At 41.4% G+C, this 20,212-nt stretch overlaps 2 protein-coding genes across 2 annotated transcripts; both read left to right on the top strand.

Annotated features, from left to right (window-relative positions):
* Positions 1-419: 419 nt before the first annotated feature.
* On the top strand, positions 420-1,694 carry LOC133446367 (trace amine-associated receptor 13c-like). Its single transcript, XM_061724384.1, has 2 exons — positions 420-592; positions 878-1,694. Exons 1-2 carry the CDS (start codon positions 420-422, stop codon positions 1,692-1,694), a joined length of 990 nt encoding a protein of 329 aa, XP_061580368.1.
* An 11,899-nt stretch (positions 1,695-13,593) lies between these two features.
* On the top strand, positions 13,594-14,704 carry LOC133446366 (trace amine-associated receptor 13c-like). Its single transcript, XM_061724382.1, has 2 exons — positions 13,594-13,766; positions 13,897-14,704. Exons 1-2 carry the CDS (start codon positions 13,594-13,596, stop codon positions 14,702-14,704), a joined length of 981 nt encoding a protein of 326 aa, XP_061580366.1.
* Positions 14,705-20,212: the final 5,508 nt, after the last annotated feature.

Below are 20,212 nucleotides of genomic sequence, written 5' to 3'. Positions count from 1 at the left end.
AGAAGTGTTGATTGGCCAATAGTGGTGCACGACTGCTATGATATCCAAGTATATACGCACAGTACACACGCACAGTAATAAAGATGTCTAACAGCTATATTTTATATTATGTGTCTATGATGGTAGTAGTGCATTACTTTATTAGTACAGCCTCTAAAACTAGTTCAACTAATGCAAAAATATGTTGAACTAGTAAAAACAAATGTTCAACTAGTGTTTTCAAAGTGCAAAGTAGTAAAGAAAATGGAGGTCTGATAAAGGATAGAGAAGAAATCTTTTTTCAGGTTGCCATAGAGTACAGGACAGGTGACATCAAAGCCTGTCGGATAGCGAGACATAGGGAGGGGCACTAAGTCATATATATCAGAGTTTTGCTCAGAAAGCAGCCAGATCTGCAGCTCTACGTAGATCATAGGAAGATGGTGATCCAGGATGGTGCAGACCTCTGCTTTCCACAACTCTCCAACACCTCCTGCAGGAGCCCTGGTTCTCCTTCGACTGAAGCTCTGCTGCTTCACATCACGCTGTCGACTATCTCTCTGATGACAGTGGCTCTTAACCTACTTGTTATCATCTCAGTCTCCCACTACAGGCAGAGATGGACTTATATTTTTTATGCCATTTTCTTTGTATTGCTTTGTTATCTTTGTCCTCATTATTTATTCACATTTTTACAGCTAAATTCAAATATGACCTGTTGCTTTCATTCTTGAAATCAGAGACAGCCGGTCCTAAATTCTGATCTAATTCTAATGAAAATGTGATATTTCCAGTTAAAGTTATTTAAAAATAATTTTCTTCAACACTTGTTTTATTGTTTTGTTTTGAAGTTGCATGAACTTGTTGCCATCATGATGCTTTTTCTGTCTCGTTCCAGGCAGCTCCACGCTCCCACTAACATCCTCCTCCTCTCTCTGGCTGTCTCAGACTTCCTCATGGGTCTCCTTTTGATGCCTGTAGAAATCATCCGAAACATGACATGTTGGTTTCTTGGTAACATATTATGTTCTTTGTATAATTCTTTGTCCTTCATGATTACCTCTGCCTCAGTAGGACACATGGTTCTCATATCAGTTGACCGTTATGTAGCCATCTGTGACCCTATGCATTATCCAACCAGAGTCACAGAGAAAAGAGTTAAACTCTGTGTGTGTGTGTGTTGGCTGTGTTCTGTTTTCTATGGTGGCCTTATTGTAAAGGATGACTTTATAATACCAGGGAGGCATAACTCGTGCTATGGAGAATGTATGATTACTGTGGATTACATTCCAGGAACTGTTGATCTTGTCATAAGCTTTATTATTCCAGTTACAGTCATTGTAGTTCTGTACTCGAGAGTTTTTATGGTGGCTGTTTCTCAGGCTCGTGCCATGCGCTCTCACATCACAACTATCACAGTTCAGTTTTCAGTGAAAACAGCGCCAAGAAAATCTGAGCTGAAAGCAGCCAAGACTCTCGGTGTTCTAGTAGTTGTTTTTTTAATATGTTTCTGCCCATATTATGGTGTTTCTCTTGCAGGAGATGACTTGCTCAGTGGCTCGTATGGATCCTATGCACTTTTTTTATTTTATATTAACTCCACTCTAAATCCAGTAATCTATGCATTGTTCTATCCATGGTTTAGAAAAGCAGTTAAACTCATTGTTTCACTTCAAATTTTGCAGTCAGGCTCCAGTGAAGCCAACGTACTATAGTAAAAAACAAAAAAGATAAAAATAAAATCAAATATCCTTTTCCTATATGTATGACAGTCTTGCCACGTAGTAAATACCGCTTTTTATCTAGTCACTAGTTTGTTTTGTCCGTACTTTCCTTTCTCTTATGTTTTTGTAAGTAGAACAAAACTTAAATTAAACAAATCTCCCTTTAAGAGCCAATGCTGCCTTATTAGTTTGACTGTCTATTAGCTGGCAAAAACCGCAAACTGAAAAGCTTCATGTTATCTACAACATCGTATGTGTTTCAACAATATAAAACGTGTTAAAACGTTAAAAGTACTAATTTAAGAACGTTTATATGAAATAACACATCCGCATTACCATTGTCACGATGGCCGCGTGTGTGTGTGCATCTGTGTGCTTTAGTTACTTTTCAGACTGCAGCATACAGAAGTCAGCTGGCTCCAGTTAGCTGGGCAGCAGCTGTTTGCTTGCAAAATAACAGAACGCACCCCTAAAGGTGAAATAAATTATATAAATATTTTTGTCATGTTAAAATAACAGTTTCAATCCAATTTGGAAAATATGTGATTACTATTATTAGGAAGAGTTGCCTGGCTCTTGCAGTCTCCTGTCCCTACCATCATCAACAAACAACCAAAGTAACTTTGATCCTGTCCTGGTCATCTCTTGTGACAACTGTATACAGCTGTATAGCACTATGTCAGTAATCAACAAAAATGAAGGAAGCTCACAGAGCTGTAGTGAACATCCTTGTAGAGGTGACCAGCAGAGCCAATAAAGTAACGAGAGAAGGCAAGGCAAGGTAATACAAGTTTATTTGTATAGCACAATTAAACACAAGGGATCTGTTTTAAACACAGATGCACGGATTATTCATTTGTTGTTTACTCATGTTATTTACCACCTGAAATGTCTCATTGGGGAAGGAATGCGTCTTCCTTTTTTGCTCATTTATTGAGCCAGGTTTATTTGTTTTCAAATATGGACGCAATTTACGTTTGTGGAAACCTAAATAGTCGAACAGCTAGATTATTTAAGTGAAGTTGATAATATACCAGTGCGAACCCCACTTGATGACTGTGTGAATCACCATGGAGAAGCCTTCTTGGAATTTCTATTAGATTCTAAAATGTGTGTTTTAAATGGTCGATTAAATCCACTTGATGACAATTTTACATCAATCTCAGCTAAGGGGAGGGCTGTTGTGGATTATATGGCTGTACCTTATGATTGTTTAGAAACCTGTTTAGATTTCAAGATACTTTCCTCATCTCAACTTATATCAGACTGCCAATGCTATGATTTGATTAGTGATAGGTGTCGGGTCCCAGATCACTCACTGTTATTTCTTAAATTTAAGGTGCGGCCAAAAACTGGTTTAATAAACGAGAATGATCATGAATCAAATAAATCTGTATATAGTATATTTTTGACCCGAAGATTATGTAGGAATGTACCAAATCAATTGTCAGACAAAATGAAAAAAGGTGTAGTTGAATTGGTTGAAAATATGCAGGAAATACGGAACTCCCAGGAAGATATTGACAAATGGTACAGTAGAGTTTGTGAGCTCCTATACAATGAGTTAGGGGGGACTGGACCAAGGAAAAGACTCTCCAAGTCAGAAAATAGAATTCATAGACCTAATAAACCATTTTGGAATGAGGAGTTGGGGGACCTGTGGAGGGCAATGTATAGAACAGAACATATTTACCTGAAATATAAAGGTGACAAAGACCAAAAAGAACAGCTTAGAGTCAATTTTAAGATGAGTCAAAATCTGTTTGATAAAAGTTTACGTTACTTTAAAAAACAGTACAACAAGGGATACATTTTACAATTAGAAGAAATGCACACTACCAATCCCCAACGTTTTTGGGACCAGATTAATAAACTTGGGCCTAGAAGACGAAGTAAAATACCATTGGAGGTGTATGACAATAAGGGCCAAATAATTTCAGATATCACACAGGTATTAAAAGAATGGGAAAAGTGTTTTACACACTTATTTTCAGGTAACCAAGAGGGGGATTATTTTGATTCAGTCTTCTTTAATGAAATTTGTTGTCTTAAATACGAATTAGAAAATAAATCCTCTCACTCTACTTTTGAGCAGGATAATGTTTTGAATGAAGATATTCATTTAGAGGAGGTGAAGAAAGTTATCACTACTTTGAAAGATGGAAAAGCGTCAGGGTTTGATGAACTGACAAATGAAATATTGAAATGTTCTATGTTCATAGATCTTCTTTATGTTTTATTTAATTTTTGTTTTGAAAATGGGATTATTCCGTCAGTATGGTACAAATCTATTGTTAGCCCAATACCGAAATCTTTAAAAGATGATCCTAGAATACCTTTAAACTATCGTGGTATCAGTTTATTGAGCACAGCATACAAACTTCATACATCTATTCTTAATATAAGGCTCATGACCTATCTGGAAGAGAATAGTTGTTTAGCAGAAGAGCAGAATGGCTTCAGAAAGGCTAGAGCCTGTGTTGATCATGTATTTTCAATCACTACCTTAGTCAGAAATAGAATAATGCAAAACAAATCATCATTTGCGTGTTATATTGACTTTCAAAAAGCTTTTGATTTTGTTAACAGAGATCTACTAGCCTATCGTCTTCTTGAGGAAGGGATAGGTGGGAAATTCTATTGGGCCATACAGTCACTGTACAAAGATCCCCAGGCTTGTGTTAGAGTTAACGAATATTGTTCAGGGTGTTTCCCTACGCCTTCTGGTGTCAAGCAGGGGGATTGCCTCTCTCCTACTTTGTTTGCCATTTTTATTAACAATTTAGTTAAGGAAATAAAACACCTAGGACTGGGTCTTAACTATGATGGTAACAAATTAGATATTTTGCTTTATGCGGACGATATCATTTTGGTAGCTGAAAACGAAAAGGATCTGCAGAAAATGGTGGTATGCGCGGAGAAATGGGGTAGAAAGTGGAGACTTACAGTTAATTATAGCAAAACTCAGATTATGCATTTTAGACAGATTGGGACAAAAAGGAGTGACATACAGTTTTATTTTGGGGAACAAAAGTTAGAGTATGTAGGAAACTACAAATACCTAGGTTTTAATTTGAATGAACATCTACATTTTGAATATGGTACATCTCTGTTAGCTGAATCTGCAAGTAGGGCACTTGGTGGTGTGATAGGAAAGACTAAAAAGCTGGGCGATTTGGGATATGCTTCCTATTCCAAATTATTTCAGACGTGCGTCTGTCCTGTTATTGATTATATGGCAGGAGTATGGGGCTTAAAGGAAAACATGAAAGGACAAAGGGTACAGAATAGGGCAATCCGATATTTTTTAGGGGTTCATAAATTATCGTTTAACGTTATCGAGGGGTCCCAGAAGAAGAGAGGATTTGTCCTTACTGTAAGATTAATGACATTGAAAATGAGTTAAATTTTTTATTTTATTGTCCTTTGTATCATGAGCTGCGTCAAAAATTATTTGATAGATGTAAGAATCTGGATTTGATGTGGGTAAGCGATGCTGAGAGGCTCAAATGGATTTTTGATCATGCTGACTATTTGGAGAAAGCGTGGGATAGGCGAAGAAAAGTAACATATATGTAAGAATATACATTCTGGTTTTTGATTTATTTATTTAATTTTTATTGTATTTTTTTTTCCGGTGTACATTGTGCAGCTCCCAATTAAGTGTGTGTGATATTGTGTATTTGATGATTTTCTGTTTCTGGTGTCTTATAATCCCTCAAAGGGATGGGTCTTCGGACATGACACAAAAATAAAATTCATTCATTCATTCATTCACAAGGTAATTCAAAGTGCTTTACATCAACATTAAAAGCAGCAAGACACAAGAGGTAAAATAATAAAAAGCAAAAGTTGTTAAAAAGGGCAGTAGAGTACAGCAGGTAAGTATTTAATTTAAGAGTCTGCTTCAGTAATGTTTTTAGGCCTGATTTAAAGGTGACCTATTATGGCATTTAATGTATATTTTAAACAGGCCTTGAATGTCTTAAAAACAATCTAAAGCTTGTTTTTTCTACATAAATCACAAAATCCAGCCTGTGGGCCATGTCTCTAGTTTTACCGCTTCTAACCTCTTTTTCTGTGCCTCATTTTTAGGGAAGGGGGGGGTATGATAATGAGGCTCTGCGCTGATTGGCTCCCTGAATGACGTGTAGGAGGGGAGGAGCATAAACCTCGCTCCGCCAGAGCAGCCCGAGCCTGTAAATTATCACAACACTGAATTTTCACAAATGGAAACTTTATTGTTAAAAAAATAAAATATGAGTTGTATATAAATAACATTTATGCACTATTTAAGCCGGATCTACCCGGCGGATGCTGAACGCTGGCCCCGGAGCCACGCCGGGCGCCCGGGAGCAGCGCTGCTGGAGCAGCGCGCATCACCGCGGCTTTAACGGGGGAATCTGACCGGTTCCGACCGGCCGGGACCGCAGGAACCCGCCTGGACTGGTAGCAGGGACTCCCGGGGACCGACCAGCGGAATTTCAGCTGGATCTGCCCGGCGGATGCTGCGCGACGGGCGCCGCAACCTGACGGCGGGCGCACAGATCGCTCCGGAGCGCATCCTGTGCGCATCGCCCGTTACTGGTGATCAAACCGACAGATTTGCCTGAAAATCTCGGAGGGTGAAGCTGGTCCAGCCTGGGACAGATCCCCGAGGACCCAGCTCCCAAACCATCCGGGAACCTGGATGATTTAACCCGGATCCGCTCCGCCGCGGCGCCGCGTCCGACTGGCTGAAGGAAGCACCGCTCCAGAGCTGGTTGTGGGCGTGGTTTCAGCAGCGGAGGCTGAACCTATGGAAATCTGCTCCCGTCGTTACGTAACGACGGGAGCAGATTTTAATCGGCTCAAAAAAAAACCACATGACACTGGGGGACTCTGTCCGGCAGGGGTCAGAGACCTTGCAGAAATTCATGGTATTTTGTCTCCCCTGTGCTGGCAGGGTGAGGGGAGACCACTTTATATATGTTAAAACAAGAAAAAACGTGTTTTTCATAATAGGTCCCCTTTAAAGGAGCTGACAGTTTGAGCAGACCTCAGGTCTACAGGAAGTTTGTTCCACCGGTGAGGAGCAGAATAACTGAACGCTGCCTCACCTTGCTGGGTTCTTGTTCTTGGGACACACAACAAACCAGATCCAGGTGACCTAAGGGGTCTGGGTGCTTCATAGGGAACTAACAGATCAAGCATGTATTTTGGTCCAAGAACATTCAGTGCTTTGTAGACCAGCAGTAAGATTTTAAACTTTGACTGACTGGAAGCGAGTGTAGCGGTTTCATGATACGGTGTAATGTGGTCCAGTTTCCTGGTGTCTGTAAGGACTCTGGCGGCAGCGTTTGGATCAGTTGCAGCTGCCTGATTGATTTCTTGTTAAGGCCTGTAAAGATGCAATCGCAATTAAAGCTGCAAGCAGCGATGAACGGGCCCTCACGTGTGCAATTTTAACCAATAAAAGTCAAGGACTCAAAACTAAGTCCGATGAGACCACCCACGACTCCTTATACAAACCATTGAAAAGTTATGGCAGAAAATAGGAACAACCAATCAGAAGAAGGGGCGGGGCTAATTCAGGCCAATGAAGCTCAAGGACTCAATACAGAGTCCGATGACACCACCCACGACTCTTTGTCAAACCATTCAAAAGTTATGGCAGAGAAAGGTTTTCTAGGGGGCGCTGTTGAGCCATTAGGTCCCGCCCATTAATGCAAACCATGAAATATCAAATTTATCACCAGGCCTGGCTTGCATGCAAAATTTGGTGACTTTTAGGGAAATATCAATATCAATCAGATGAAGGGGGGGGCCCGCTTTTTGTCATCTAGCGTCACCACGGTAGGCTAATGCTTTTGACTGAGAAAAGTAATGCGGAGGAATGGCATAAATTGCGCCAAAATTACGCGATTAATTCAAAGTGTTCAAAATGGCCGACTTCCTGTTCGGTTTCGGCCATGGCGCCAAGAGACTTTTCTTTAAGTTGCGCCATGATACAGGTGTTTACCGATTTTCGCATGTACGTCAAACCGTATTGTCGGGCTTGAGGCACAAAGTTTTCTAGGGGGCGCTGTTGAGCCATTTTGCCACGCCCATTAATGCAAACCATTAAATATCAAATTTTTCGCCAGGCCTGGCTTGCATGCAAATTTTGGTGACTTTTTGGGCACGTTTTAGGGGGCAAAAAGACCCTCCTTTCGTCAGAAGAAAAAAATCCTCGTGAAGAATTTGTTGGTTTATATGAAGTGTCACTCACAACAGGACAAAACCTAGTAAATGTAGCCAAAGATGTGCTGCTTCGTCTCAATTTGTCTCTTGATGGGCTCCGGGGACAGACATATGACGGAGCAGCAAATATGTCTGGAAAACATGCTGGTGCACAGGCCTATCTTACACAAGCACAACCACTGGCACTGTTCGTACACTGTGGTCCTCACTGTGTTAATTTGATAACACAGGCAACTTGTGCAGCCTCATCTGTCGTCCGTGATGCGCTGCAGTGGGTCCATGAATTGGGGCATCTGTTTGGACTTTCAGGAAAGTTCAAGACCATCTTCTGCAACATTGCCACATCTGAACATGGATCATTTACCACACTGAAGCCACTGTGTCCTACACGATGGACTGTGCGAGTCGCAGCAGTCCATTCAGTCCTCAAACAGTATGAGGCAGTGTTACTTAGTTTGGAGGAGATGGCTTCAACTGGTGGCTCTGAAACAGCTACGAAGGCAAATGGTCTCCTTGACAGATTCCAGAAAGGGAACACAGTGCTGGGACTCCATCTTGCTTTGGACGTTCTTGAGGAAATGGAATGCCTCAACAAGTCCTTACAAAAGCAAACCACCACAGTTGCAGGCATGCAGGCTGCAGTAGATTATGTCAAGACAGCTCTGCAAGAGAAAAGAACAGAGGAAAGATTCCGACAGATCTTTGACAGTGCAACAGAGCTGGTCACCTCACTAAACATCAACCCTATTGAAATGCTTCGTATCCGTAGGCCACCAAAACGCCTAGCTGGTGAAGCTGCAGCACATGCCCCAGCAGCTCCTGTTGATTACTTCAGAAGGGAGTTCTTCAAGATACTTGACACAGCAGATGTGCAATTCAGAGAGCGGTTTCATCAAACAAGCCTTGAAGTTCTTCAGAAGTTGGAGAATGTGCTTGTAACTGGAACAAGTGATGCCATTGTGGACCAGTATCCAGAGATTAACAGGAGGATGTTGGATGTGCAGTTAGCCATGTTCAAGTCAAAGAACACATACATATCAAGCACAGAAGCTGCAGATATCCTGAGAGGCATGCTGCCTGAAGTCAGAGGTCTTTTTGATCAGGTGGAGGTCCTTGTGAGGCTGTTGTTGGTTGTTCCATCATCGTCTGCTGAAGCTGAGAGGAGTTTCAGCGCACTGAGGAGGTTAAAGACCTGGCTTCGCAACTGGATGAAACAGAAACGCCTGAACAATGTGGCAGTTTGTCACATACACCAAGAAAGGGTTGATGCCTTGGACAGGAAAAAACTCTGCCAGGAATTTATCTCTGCCAATGATCGGAGACAGCTTGTATTTGGAAGCTTTGTATGAGTTGACTGTTGAAATGTTAATAGTTAACCCTTCTGTGGTCTTTTGGTCAAATTGACCCGTGTTCACTTTTCTTTATTATCACAAATATGATTTTCTTCATGTTGAAATGTTAATAGTTAACCCTTCTGTGGTCTTTTGGTCAAATTGACCCATGTTCACTTTCTTTTATATCACAAATATGATTTTCTTCATAAGAAAAAATGCAGGCACTCTGGTGGCTTGAAAAAATTAAAAAAAAAACAAACCTTTATTTAGACTGGGTTACATCTAAAAAACACCAACGTGTGTCGGCTTGCGCCTTCCTCAGGGTGTATGGAGACAAGAGACAAAAACCAAACGTAATTATAGAGGATTCGGTTCAGCTGTGGCTCCTCAGGTCTATGCAGTGCTTCTCCAGGCCTGAAGGAGGCGCCGGCAGGAGCACCCAGATATTCTGCTTCCTGAACAATCAAACAAAATAAATTGACTGTTAATAAGTTACACAGTGTAGCAGTAAATCATGCCAAAATGAAAACCATACAAAGAATAATAAAACTAAATATATAGAGAAAATCTATATGTACATAATCCCTTTTTTGTCCGTTGTTTGCGAAGAATCGCGCCGGAGTAAATGCTGTTAGGTTACGCCGTAGGCTACGTAAGCTACGCCGTAGGCTCTGCGTCGATCTGCCTCGCCGACCGAGGGAAAACAGGCAGACTCGTCTCAGACTTTGACCAAGGGAGCAAGCATTTTTTTGTGAGAAATAGAGAGAAATAATCCTGTGACTCGTCAGATTTGTTTTAATTTCAGCTGTAGCACTGTTAATATGCCACTTTATTAAGTTTTAATATTTTTTCAGGCATAAAAGTAACTGTTAAGATCCCCAACCTGGGCTCAGTTTATCCAAATAACGCCTGTTAAGAAATTTGATGTTGATGTTTTCGGAGAAGAGGGCGCAGCAGCAGCTCACAGCCGGAGTACAGACGTGATCGATGAATTACCGCTGGTTGAAATAAATAATTTAGGAAGATAAATGTTGGTTTATAGATTAAATCTAACTGTTGTAGTCACGCCTGTTAAGAAATTTGCTCCGAAAATTTTGAGATGAGAACTGCCTGCCGGCTCGGGAGCGGATTTATGGTTCCGCATTAAATCGACGCAGAGCCTACGGCGTAGGGTACGGCGTACGGCGCATCGCTGCATAACCTACGCCGTAGGCTCTGCGTTGGTGTAACGCAGAACCATAAATCAGCCTTTATTCTGGCGAGGTTTTAAAAAGACTTTGCAACAACGGGCAAGCGAGTGATTATATACATTCACTGAGTGAATATTATGAAAGTAAAATATATATTTCTCGCTAGAAATCACGCATTTTTATGCAGAGACTAACCCAAAATATTGATTTTATTCACTAAAAAATAACAAATGTCCGCCATGTTTTTTTTTTTGATTCAGTCCGCAAATGACGACCAAAAGCATTCTGGGAAATATTTCTGGCCCTAGGTCAGCTAGCGTGCATCTGAAAACCCTCGCTCTGTAGGGCTAGATTCATAACCACTCGCCCTCGTTTTCCGCACTCCCCCTAGATGAAAAGAGGAATTGGGGCACCACTACCCTCACGGGAACGCGCAAAATTTAGGGGTAGGGCTGAAAAGTAGGGGTAGTGGGTGTATTGGGACTGGGCCTTTGCCTCCAGGACTGCCCGAGCTGCGGCTTGCTTGGCATGCCGGTACCTATCTACTGCGTCAGGAGTCCCACAGGCTAAAATAGCCCGGTAGGACTCCTTCTTCAATCTGAAGGCATCCTTTACTTCCGGGGTGTTCACCACCGGGTTCTGGGATTGCCGCCACGACAGGCACCGGAGACCTTGCGTCCACAACTTCGAGCCGCCGCGTCGACAATGGAGGCAGAGAACATGGTCCACTTGGACTCGATGTCCCCCGCCTCCCCCGGGATCTGAGAGAAGTTCTCTTGGAGGTGAGAGTTGAAGATGTCCCTGAAAGAGGGCTCAGCCAGACGTTCCCAACAGACCCTCACGATCCGTTTGGGTCTGCCCGGTCTGTCCAGCACTGGCCGAGGCATTTCTAATAAACAGAAAATGGTATTGCCATTAGTATTCATGTTATTCACAGCATTTACAGTGTTTACAAAAGTTTTTTTTTTAAAGTTGTGCACGAACAGGGCACAGACACACACCTGAGGAGCCCTGCAAGGTACATGTGGCTGAGGAGGACGGCTCCAGGACCATCTCTGAAGATGTCTGTGTGGCTGCAGAGGTAGATGGCCCCTCATCAGACTCTGGGACCTGGTCTGTGGCTGCTGAGGAAGTATCTGACTCCTCATCTTGGAAAGCGGGTGCTCCAAAATATTTCAGAAGTGCCCCTGAATTCATATTTAAGATACAATATGTAAGTTAGATTCCATCACACATGCATCAGTTACACAATTAAAATAACCATGATGCACATTTAATTAACATTTGTGAACATCCTATTAACTAAGCATAACACACTACAAATTTTCCAAAAAGCTTTATCACAGCTTACAAAATGCCATGTCAATGTAGGTTATTTTAGGTTACTTAAATTAGCATAGACCTATAGGCTATATAGCATTAAAAATTAAGGACATCTGTGTGAACTGGCACTTGCTTGTTGCAACAGCAAACTAGCTTTGGTTTAATTGCATGACTCAACTAATAGTTGCTAGTTAAAGAAAACTAAAAAACAAAAACAGTCCTCTTCAGTGGCTATTAGTATTGCAAAATATTAGCAAGGGCCTAATAAATAGCCTATAGGCTATTGTCCCTCACGTCACTCATGAAAAACCTGCATACCTTTATCTTTTGCCTGTTTTTCCTCTTCTTCTTTTCTTCTTTTTTTCTGAACTGGGAACCTGATGGCTTATTTGGTCTTTTACTTGGATCCATGATGAAGACTGATTGATCACGTCACGTATGCGTGCAACAGGTAATGCGTTCCCAACGTAGTGGGTGCACTGTCCATTTTTTTATTTTTTTTTTATTTGTTTATTTGTGTAAATTTTGTCACATAACCCAATTCATTACATGTGGGTAGATATTATTATTTTTATGAAATAATTTGCTTTACCTCCGACCTCTGCTGTCCCGCGCAGGCCGCCCCCCCCTCGCCCCTCACACACACACACACACACACACACACACACACACACACACACACACACACACACACACACACACACACACACACACACACACACACACACACACACACACATACGACTCTCAGCAACAGCAAGTGGTTTTTGTGCTACATTTATAGACAGATGTCGATGCAAAGATATTTCACTTTGTGAGTTTAACTCTTTCTAACATCTCTGTGAAAGCCTCCTAAAGCACTCTCATCATCTATATCTGTCCATTAAATGTGCAGATTTAAACTATGTCAATATAACCAGTGATTGTGTAAGTCTGTGTGTGTGTGTGTGTGTGTGTGTGTGTGTGTGTGTGTGTGTGTGTGTGTGTGTGTGTGTGTGTATGTATGTATATGTATAATATTGTAACAAGGCTAGTGCTACGGGTGTCGACCGACAGGACAGAGGACACAGGGTTTAGTGCAGGAACTCTTTATTCTCTTCTTTCACCCAAGACACACGTGCCGTCACCTTCAGCAGCTTCCTCCAGCAGCACTGTCCATTTTTTTTTTTTTTTTTTTTATTTGTGTAAATTTTGTCACGTAACCCAATTCATTACATGTGGGTAGATATTATTATTTTTATGAAATAGTTTGCTTTTCCTCCGACCTCTGCTGTCCCCCGCAGCCCCCCCCCCCTCGCCCCTCACACACACACACGCACACACACGCACACACACGCACACACGACTCTCAGCAACAGCAAGTTGGTGTGACAAAATAACAGCGCCCATTGAATAGATTTGAGATGGAACTGTCAGAGCGATTTTTTTTTAGTTTTTTTTTTTAGAGTGCTCGTGCTGCGCCCCTATGTGGATTGCGCCCTGGGCGGTCACCCATATTGCCCATAGCTAAAACCGGCCCTGATTATAGTTTTATTTATTCACCAGCCATTATGTTTGTACACTTGTACAATTACCATTGTAACCTTGGTAAGAAGACTTTTTAACTTTAAAATGATGTTTTTATTTTTCCAAACAGTGAAATCAAAAAGGAATTGCAGAAAACCAAAGGAGAGTAAGTGGTGTGATATGCAGATTGGTTAGGCGATGTAATAACTGTCCAATCAAGAGAGATGGGGAGTGATGAGGAAAGGGTTCTAAGGTTTATAAGAAAATGTTGTTCAGAAAGCATCCTGAGCTGGAGATTTGTGCAGATCTCTGAAGATGGAGACCCAGGATGGAGCAGATCTCTGTTTTCCACAATTCCCCAACATCTCCTGCAAAGAATATACATCTTTAGGGACAGAACTGAAACTGTCTCAGATAATATTGTCCCTCATGTCTCTTCTGATTGTGGCTCTCAACCTTCTTGTCATCATAGCAGTCTTCCATTTCAGGCATGACAACACTTCCAAGCAGAACCTGTTTTCTTTTTTTTTTTTTTTTTATTCTTATCACACATGCCTAATTTACGATTTCTCTTAACAACAGTCGAAGTAAGTTTGAATGCTTTCCGTCTCCTTCCAGGCAGCTCCACACTCCAACTAACATCCTCCTCCTCTCTCTGGCTGTCACAGATTTTCTTGTGGGTCTCCTGTTGATGCCGTATGAAATCCTCAGACTCACATCTTGTTGGTTCCTTGGTGATCTGATGTGTATTCTGCTTGCTTGTATGGTATATTTTATCACATCTGCCTCAGTTGGAATTATGGTGCTCATATCAGTCGAGCGCTATGTAGCCATCTGTGACCCTCTGCATTATCCAACCAGAGTTACTGTGAGAACAGTTAAACTGTGTGTTTGTCTGTGTTGGGTGTGCTCTGTTTGCTTCAACAGTTTCTTTGTCAAAGATGACCTGATTAATCCAGGCAGGCATAGTTCCTGTTATGGAGAATGTGTATTAGATGTTGACTACACGTTAGGAACTGTAGATCTTGTCATAAGCTTTATTATTCCAGTTACAGTCATTGTAGTTCTGTACATGGGAGTGTTTGTGGTGGCTCTGTCTCACGCTCGTGCCATGCGCTCTCACATCACAGCTCCCTCATTTCAGCTCCCAGTAACAGCAGCACCAAAGAAATCTGAGCTGAAAGCAGCAAGAAATCTTGGTGTTCTAATTGTTGTGTTTTTGACATGCTTTTGCCCTTATTATGCTGTTTCCCTTGCAGGTGTCTTTGAGACTTCTGGATATTTTGCTGGTTATCTGTACTACTTTAATTCGTGTTTAAACCCTGTGATCTATGCAATGTTGTACCCCTGGTTTAGAAAAGCAGTGAAACTCATCGTCACACTTCAGATTTTGAAGCCAGGTTCCAGTGACGCCAACATATTGTAGAAAGAGTAAAAACAAATCTGCTACAATTGATTGACAAACATAATTAGAGATGTGTCATTTATCTTCAAAGCATTAACTGTGTTCTCACATATTTTGGCCTGAAGAATTAACAAAATTAGAATACATGTCTGAGAACATGAAAAGATAATTTCTGATTGATTTAATCCCAGTAGACCAGCTAGACTTTAAAGGTATTGTGACATAATTTTTAACATGCTTTTAACACTATTAAAAGTCTTGGCCAACATCCCTCAAATGTGTCTAAAAGAGTGTAACAAGAAAAACTTCACTCTAGTACTCCATTCCTGGCTTTTTATGACAGTGTTTTTTTGCGCCGTGAAAAAACGCTTCCATTTCCCCCTTTCCTGTCAATCATTGCCCCGCTCCTCCTCCACACCTCCTCCTCCAGCCATACGCTCACAGCGGCGTCGGAGAGTTAAGCCGGGAGCGACAGGCGAAGCATGCACGGAAAAGCAGCAGGGCGAACCACAGCAAACAATCATAAAAATAAAGGCATGCAAGCAGCAGTGTCCCCTTATCTTAAGTCCAGTCAGTGGCCGCTTCTTCTCAGCAGTTTTCCTCCGGTGATTAGAACAAAAGAGGCTCTAAACAGCTCCGTGTTAAGCCTGATTTATGGTTCTGCGTTAAATCGACGCAGAGCCTACGCCGTAGGGTTCAGCGTACGGTGCGCGTCGCCGCGTAACCCTACGCCGTAGGCTCTGCGTCGGTGTAACGCGGAACCATAAATCAGCCTTTATGGTGCGCTGGAGAGGAGAGGCAGGGAGCTGGGTGGAGGGGGCGGTGATTTAGCGGGCCGTGACGTCACGGCCCGCCACCAAACCAGATGCGCCGTTTTTGCATAGTTATGCGGAAAATCCCAGAAAGCACATAATACACTGAATGTTAAAAGTTTGTTGTTTTTTGGGTGTAATTGATGTCAAGACACCCAACAAAACACAAAAAATCAAGAAAATTTTTTTTTTCATGTCACAATACCTTTAAACTTTTAACTTCTCCAAATGTCAATGTTTTTGTCTGTCTGTAGAGAGGGTAAGATAGGTGGTGGTTTTTGTGCTACATTTATAGACAGATGTCGATGCAAAGATATTTCACTTTGTGAGTTTAACTCTTTCTAACATCTCTGTGAAAGCCTCCTAAAGCAGTCTCATCATCTATATCTGTCCATTAAATGTGCAGATTTAAACTATGTCAATATAACCAGTGATTGTGTCACACACTGTGTGTGTGTGTGTGTGTGTATGTATGTATATGTATAATATTGTAGCAAGGCTAGTGCTACGGGTGTCGACCGACAGGACAGAGGACACAGGGTTTAGTGCAGGAACTCTTTATTCTCTTCTTTCACCCAAGACACACGTGCCGTCACCTTCAGCAGCTTCCTCCAGCAGCCCCTTCTCCCAGCAGAGACCTCTTGCTGCTGTGCAGCCACTTCTTATGTAGCCAGGCAGGGTGGAGAGGTTGATTGGCCCAATCAACTGAGTGGCTGCTCCTCCACCCTGCCACAAATATATATATATATATATATATATATATATATATATATATATCGACATATATATATATATATATATATATATATATATCGACATATATATCGACATATATATATATATATATATATATCGACATATATATATATATATATATATATATATATATATATATATATATATATATATATATATATATATCGACATCGTCGACGGCAACCATAACTGGAGGAAACGTATGGTGGATTGAAAGATGGAGAATGAAAAGCGACTTTTGAACGGTTAGTTCACTTTCAAAAAGATGCCAGATGGTTCACTGGACAAGACTGAAGTTATTTGCATGTACTGTCGATTTGAAATTAATTACCATCGAAGTACGTCGAGTCTCAAATACCATTTGCAGCCAAGAGTGCTCCGCGCCGCTCCGCCCCCCCCCCCCCCCCCCTCTCGTCAAAAGCAGACAACGCTGTAGCAGCTTGCAAAAAAGGACCAGTCAAATCAAACTTCAAAAGCTTTTTTTGTGGAAAGTTGAATAAACATTGGCATAAAGCAGCATATTTGCCCTTTCTCATGTTGTCAACAGTATTAAAAACATAAAAAAATACCTTGAGGTAATTTAGAACAGCACAAAATGTGTGAATAAATTTGCAATTATTATGCAATTAATCACATAGTATATATATATATATATATATATATATATATATATATATATATATATATATATATATATATATATATATATATATATATATATACACACACACACACAATATGGACAATCCCAGATCTGATGTGATTAATTGTTAAATTAACTGATGCTGCCATCAAACTCAAGAGAAACAAACATTTTCCATGAAATGGGAAAATGTCACATTTTTCAACATCTGATATGTTTATGTTGTATTGGGAATAAAATATGATGAGATTTGCGAATCATTGCATTCTGTTTTCATTTACATCAATGTACATTGGTACATTGTACTGCTGAGAGAGTAGCAGCTTTCACTGACACCAAAGCAGCTCTGGCAAACGCCAACTTGATCGCCCACCCCTCACCTGATGCTCCAGTTGCCATCGCGACAGATGCTCCAGACCATTCTGTTGGTGCTGTCAATGAGCAGCTGGTTGGTGGTGTCTGGCAGCTCCTTGCCTTTCTCAGTCGCTAAGTGCGTCCTGCAGAAAGAAAAGACAGCACGTTCGACAGGGAGCTACTGTACTTGGCCTCTACTTAGCTGCACGTCAACTCGCTTTAATTTGTTTACAACAAATATCCAGCAGTTGTGAGGCCCTGTCTGAAGAAGAGTAATCTAGATCACAATGTTCTTAATAACTACCGACCTGTATCCAACTTACCATTTTTCAGTAAAATTTTAGAAAAAATATTTTTATCCAACTCAGTGAATTTTTAAATAGTAATAATGTTTCAGAGAAATATCAGTCTGGTTTTAGGATGAACCACAGCACCGAGATGGCCCTAAATGGACCTAAGTGCTGCCTTCAATACAGTAGATCAACTCACTTTGTTAAGTAGACTCAGAAACCTGGCGGGCCTTTCTGGTACTGTTTTAAACTGGTTCAGCTCCTACCTCAAAACCAACAATTTTTTTGTAAGTATGGATGCATGCTCCTCAAGAACCTACAAAATCAAGTGTGGGGCACCCCAAGGTTCGATTTTAGGCCCAATACTTTTTAATTAGGGCCCGAGCACTGACAGTGCGAAAGCCCTATTGTATCTGTAGGAATTATTATTCTTCTGACGAAAGGAGGGCCTTTTTGCCCCCCTAAACGTGCCCCAAAAGTCACCAAATTTTGCACGCATGCCAGGCCTGGCGAAAAATTTGATATTTAATGGTTTGCATTAATGGGCGTGGCAAAATGGCTCAACAGCGCCCCCTAGAAAACTTTGTGCTGCTACGGTTTGACGTACATGCACGAAAATCAGTACACACCTGTATCATGTCGCAACTTAAAAAAAAGTCTCTTGGCACCATGGCCGAAACCAAACAGGAAGTCGCCCATTTTGAATTAATCATGTAATTTTGGCGAAATTTATGACATTTCTTCAGCCGCTCCTTCGCCCGAACCGTAATGTGCACCCAGGTGTGTTATAGATCAAAATGTTCGTCTCCAACCTGCGACGAAGCGCATTACTTTTCTCTTTCAAAAGCGTTACCGTGGCGACGATAGACGCCAAAAAGCGCGCCCCCCCTTCATCTGATTGGTCCATATTTGATAGTTCCCCAAAAGGCACCAAATTTTGCACGCAAGCCAGGCCTGGTGATAAATTTGATATTTCATGGTTTGCATTAATGGGCGTGGCCTAATGGCTCAACAGCGCCCCCTAGAAAACTTTGTGCCTCAAGCCCCACAATACGGTTTGACATACATGCACGATAATCGGTACACACCTGTATCATGTCGCAATTTAAAGAAAAGCCTCTTGACGCCATGGCCGAAACCAAACAGGAAGTCGGCCATTTTGAATTAATCGTGTAATTTTGGCGCAATTTATGCCATTCCTTCAGCAGTTAATACGGCCCGAACCGTAACCTGCACCCAGGTGTGTTATACATCAAAATGTGCATCTCCATCCTGCGACGACTCGCATTACTTTTAATTACTTTTAAGTGTTACCGTGGCGATGATAGATGATATTGAGTACTTGACCTTCATTGGCATGAATTAGCCCCGCCCCTTCTTCTGATTGGTCATTGTGTGATAGTTCCTTTTTTCTGCCATAATTTTTGAATGGTTTGACATAAAGAGTCGTGGGTGGTGTCATCGAACTCGGTTTTGAGTCCTTGAACATAATTGGTGCAAATTAGCCCCACCGCTTCTTCTGATTGGTCAATATATGATAGTCCCTATTCTCTGCGATAACTTTTGAATGGTTTGACATAAAGACTCGTGGGTGGTGTCATCGGACTCGGTATTGAGTACTTGACTTTCATTGGCCTTAATTAGCCCCGCCCCTTCTTCTTATTGGTCAATATTTGATAGTCCCTATTTTCTACTATAACTTTTGAATGGTTTGACATAGAGAGTCGTGGATGGTGTCATCAAACTCGGTTTTGAGTATTTGACCTCCGTTGGCATGAATTAGCCCCGCCCCTTTTTCTGATTGGTCGATATTTGATAGATCCTATTTTCTGCCACAACTTTTGGAATGGTATGACATACAGAGTTGTGGGTGGTGTCATCGGACTCGGTTTTGACTCCTTCACCTTAATTGGTGCAAATTAGTCCCGCCCCTTCTTCTGATTGGTCGATATGTGATAGTTCTGATTTTCTGCAATAACCTGTGAATGGTTTGACATAAAGACTCGTGGGTGGTGTCATCGCACTCAGTTTTGAGTCCTTGAACATAATTGCTGCAAATTAGCCCCGCTAATTTGCAGCAATTATGATTGGTCGATATCTGATAGTTCCTATTTTCTGCCATAACTTTTGAATGGTTTGGTATAGAGAGTCGTGGCTGGTGTCATCCGCTAAAGGTCCAGGCCTGAACACATCTACAGGCAAGTCATACAAGTGCTTCCACTGCAGCACGCCTGAACGTGCACAAGGGTGCGAGGGCCCGTTCATCGCTGCTTGCAGCTTTAATTTATATATGCTTCCGCTTGGGGACATCATCAGGAGGCACGGCATCAATTTTCATAGTTATGCTGACGATACACAACTGTATATCGCTGTGTCTCCTGAAGACACAAATCCATTTGATACCCTTCTTAACTGTATTTTAGTTTTAAAGTTTTAATTATTTGTCCTGAAGCCAAGAGAGAGAAAGTTTTACCACAACTACAGGATTTTAAACCATCACATTGTATAAAGAACCTGGGTTTTATCTTTGACTTTGAGCTGAATCTCATTCCTCATATAAAAAACACAACAAAAATAGGTTTTTGTCACCTTAAGAACATAGCCAGAGTGCCCATTTCTCCCTCGGGCAAACACGGAGGTGCTGATGCATGCTTTTATTTCCAGTCATATTGAT

This window comes from Cololabis saira, chromosome 6 (assembly GCF_033807715.1).
Source record: "Cololabis saira isolate AMF1-May2022 chromosome 6, fColSai1.1, whole genome shotgun sequence".
NCBI classification, from domain to species: domain Eukaryota; kingdom Metazoa; phylum Chordata; class Actinopteri; order Beloniformes; family Belonidae; genus Cololabis; species Cololabis saira.
The sequence above is the reverse complement of the archived record's forward strand: the minus strand, read 5'-3'. Positions and strand labels throughout refer to the sequence as shown.

Excerpts from the sequence above, each read along its gene's own strand:
- LOC133446366 (XM_061724382.1), top strand. The coding sequence starts at position 13,594 with ATGGAGACCCAGGATGGAGCAGATCTCTGTTTTCCACAATTCCCCAAC. Across the intron at positions 13,767-13,896 it reads ATAGCAGTCTTCCATTTCAG|GCAGCTCCACACTCCAACTA; the intron begins GCATGACAACAC and ends GTCTCCTTCCAG.
- LOC133446367 (XM_061724384.1), top strand. The coding sequence starts at position 420 with ATGGTGATCCAGGATGGTGCAGACCTCTGCTTTCCACAACTCTCCAAC. Across the intron at positions 593-877 it reads ATCTCAGTCTCCCACTACAG|GCAGCTCCACGCTCCCACTA; the intron begins GCAGAGATGGAC and ends GTCTCGTTCCAG.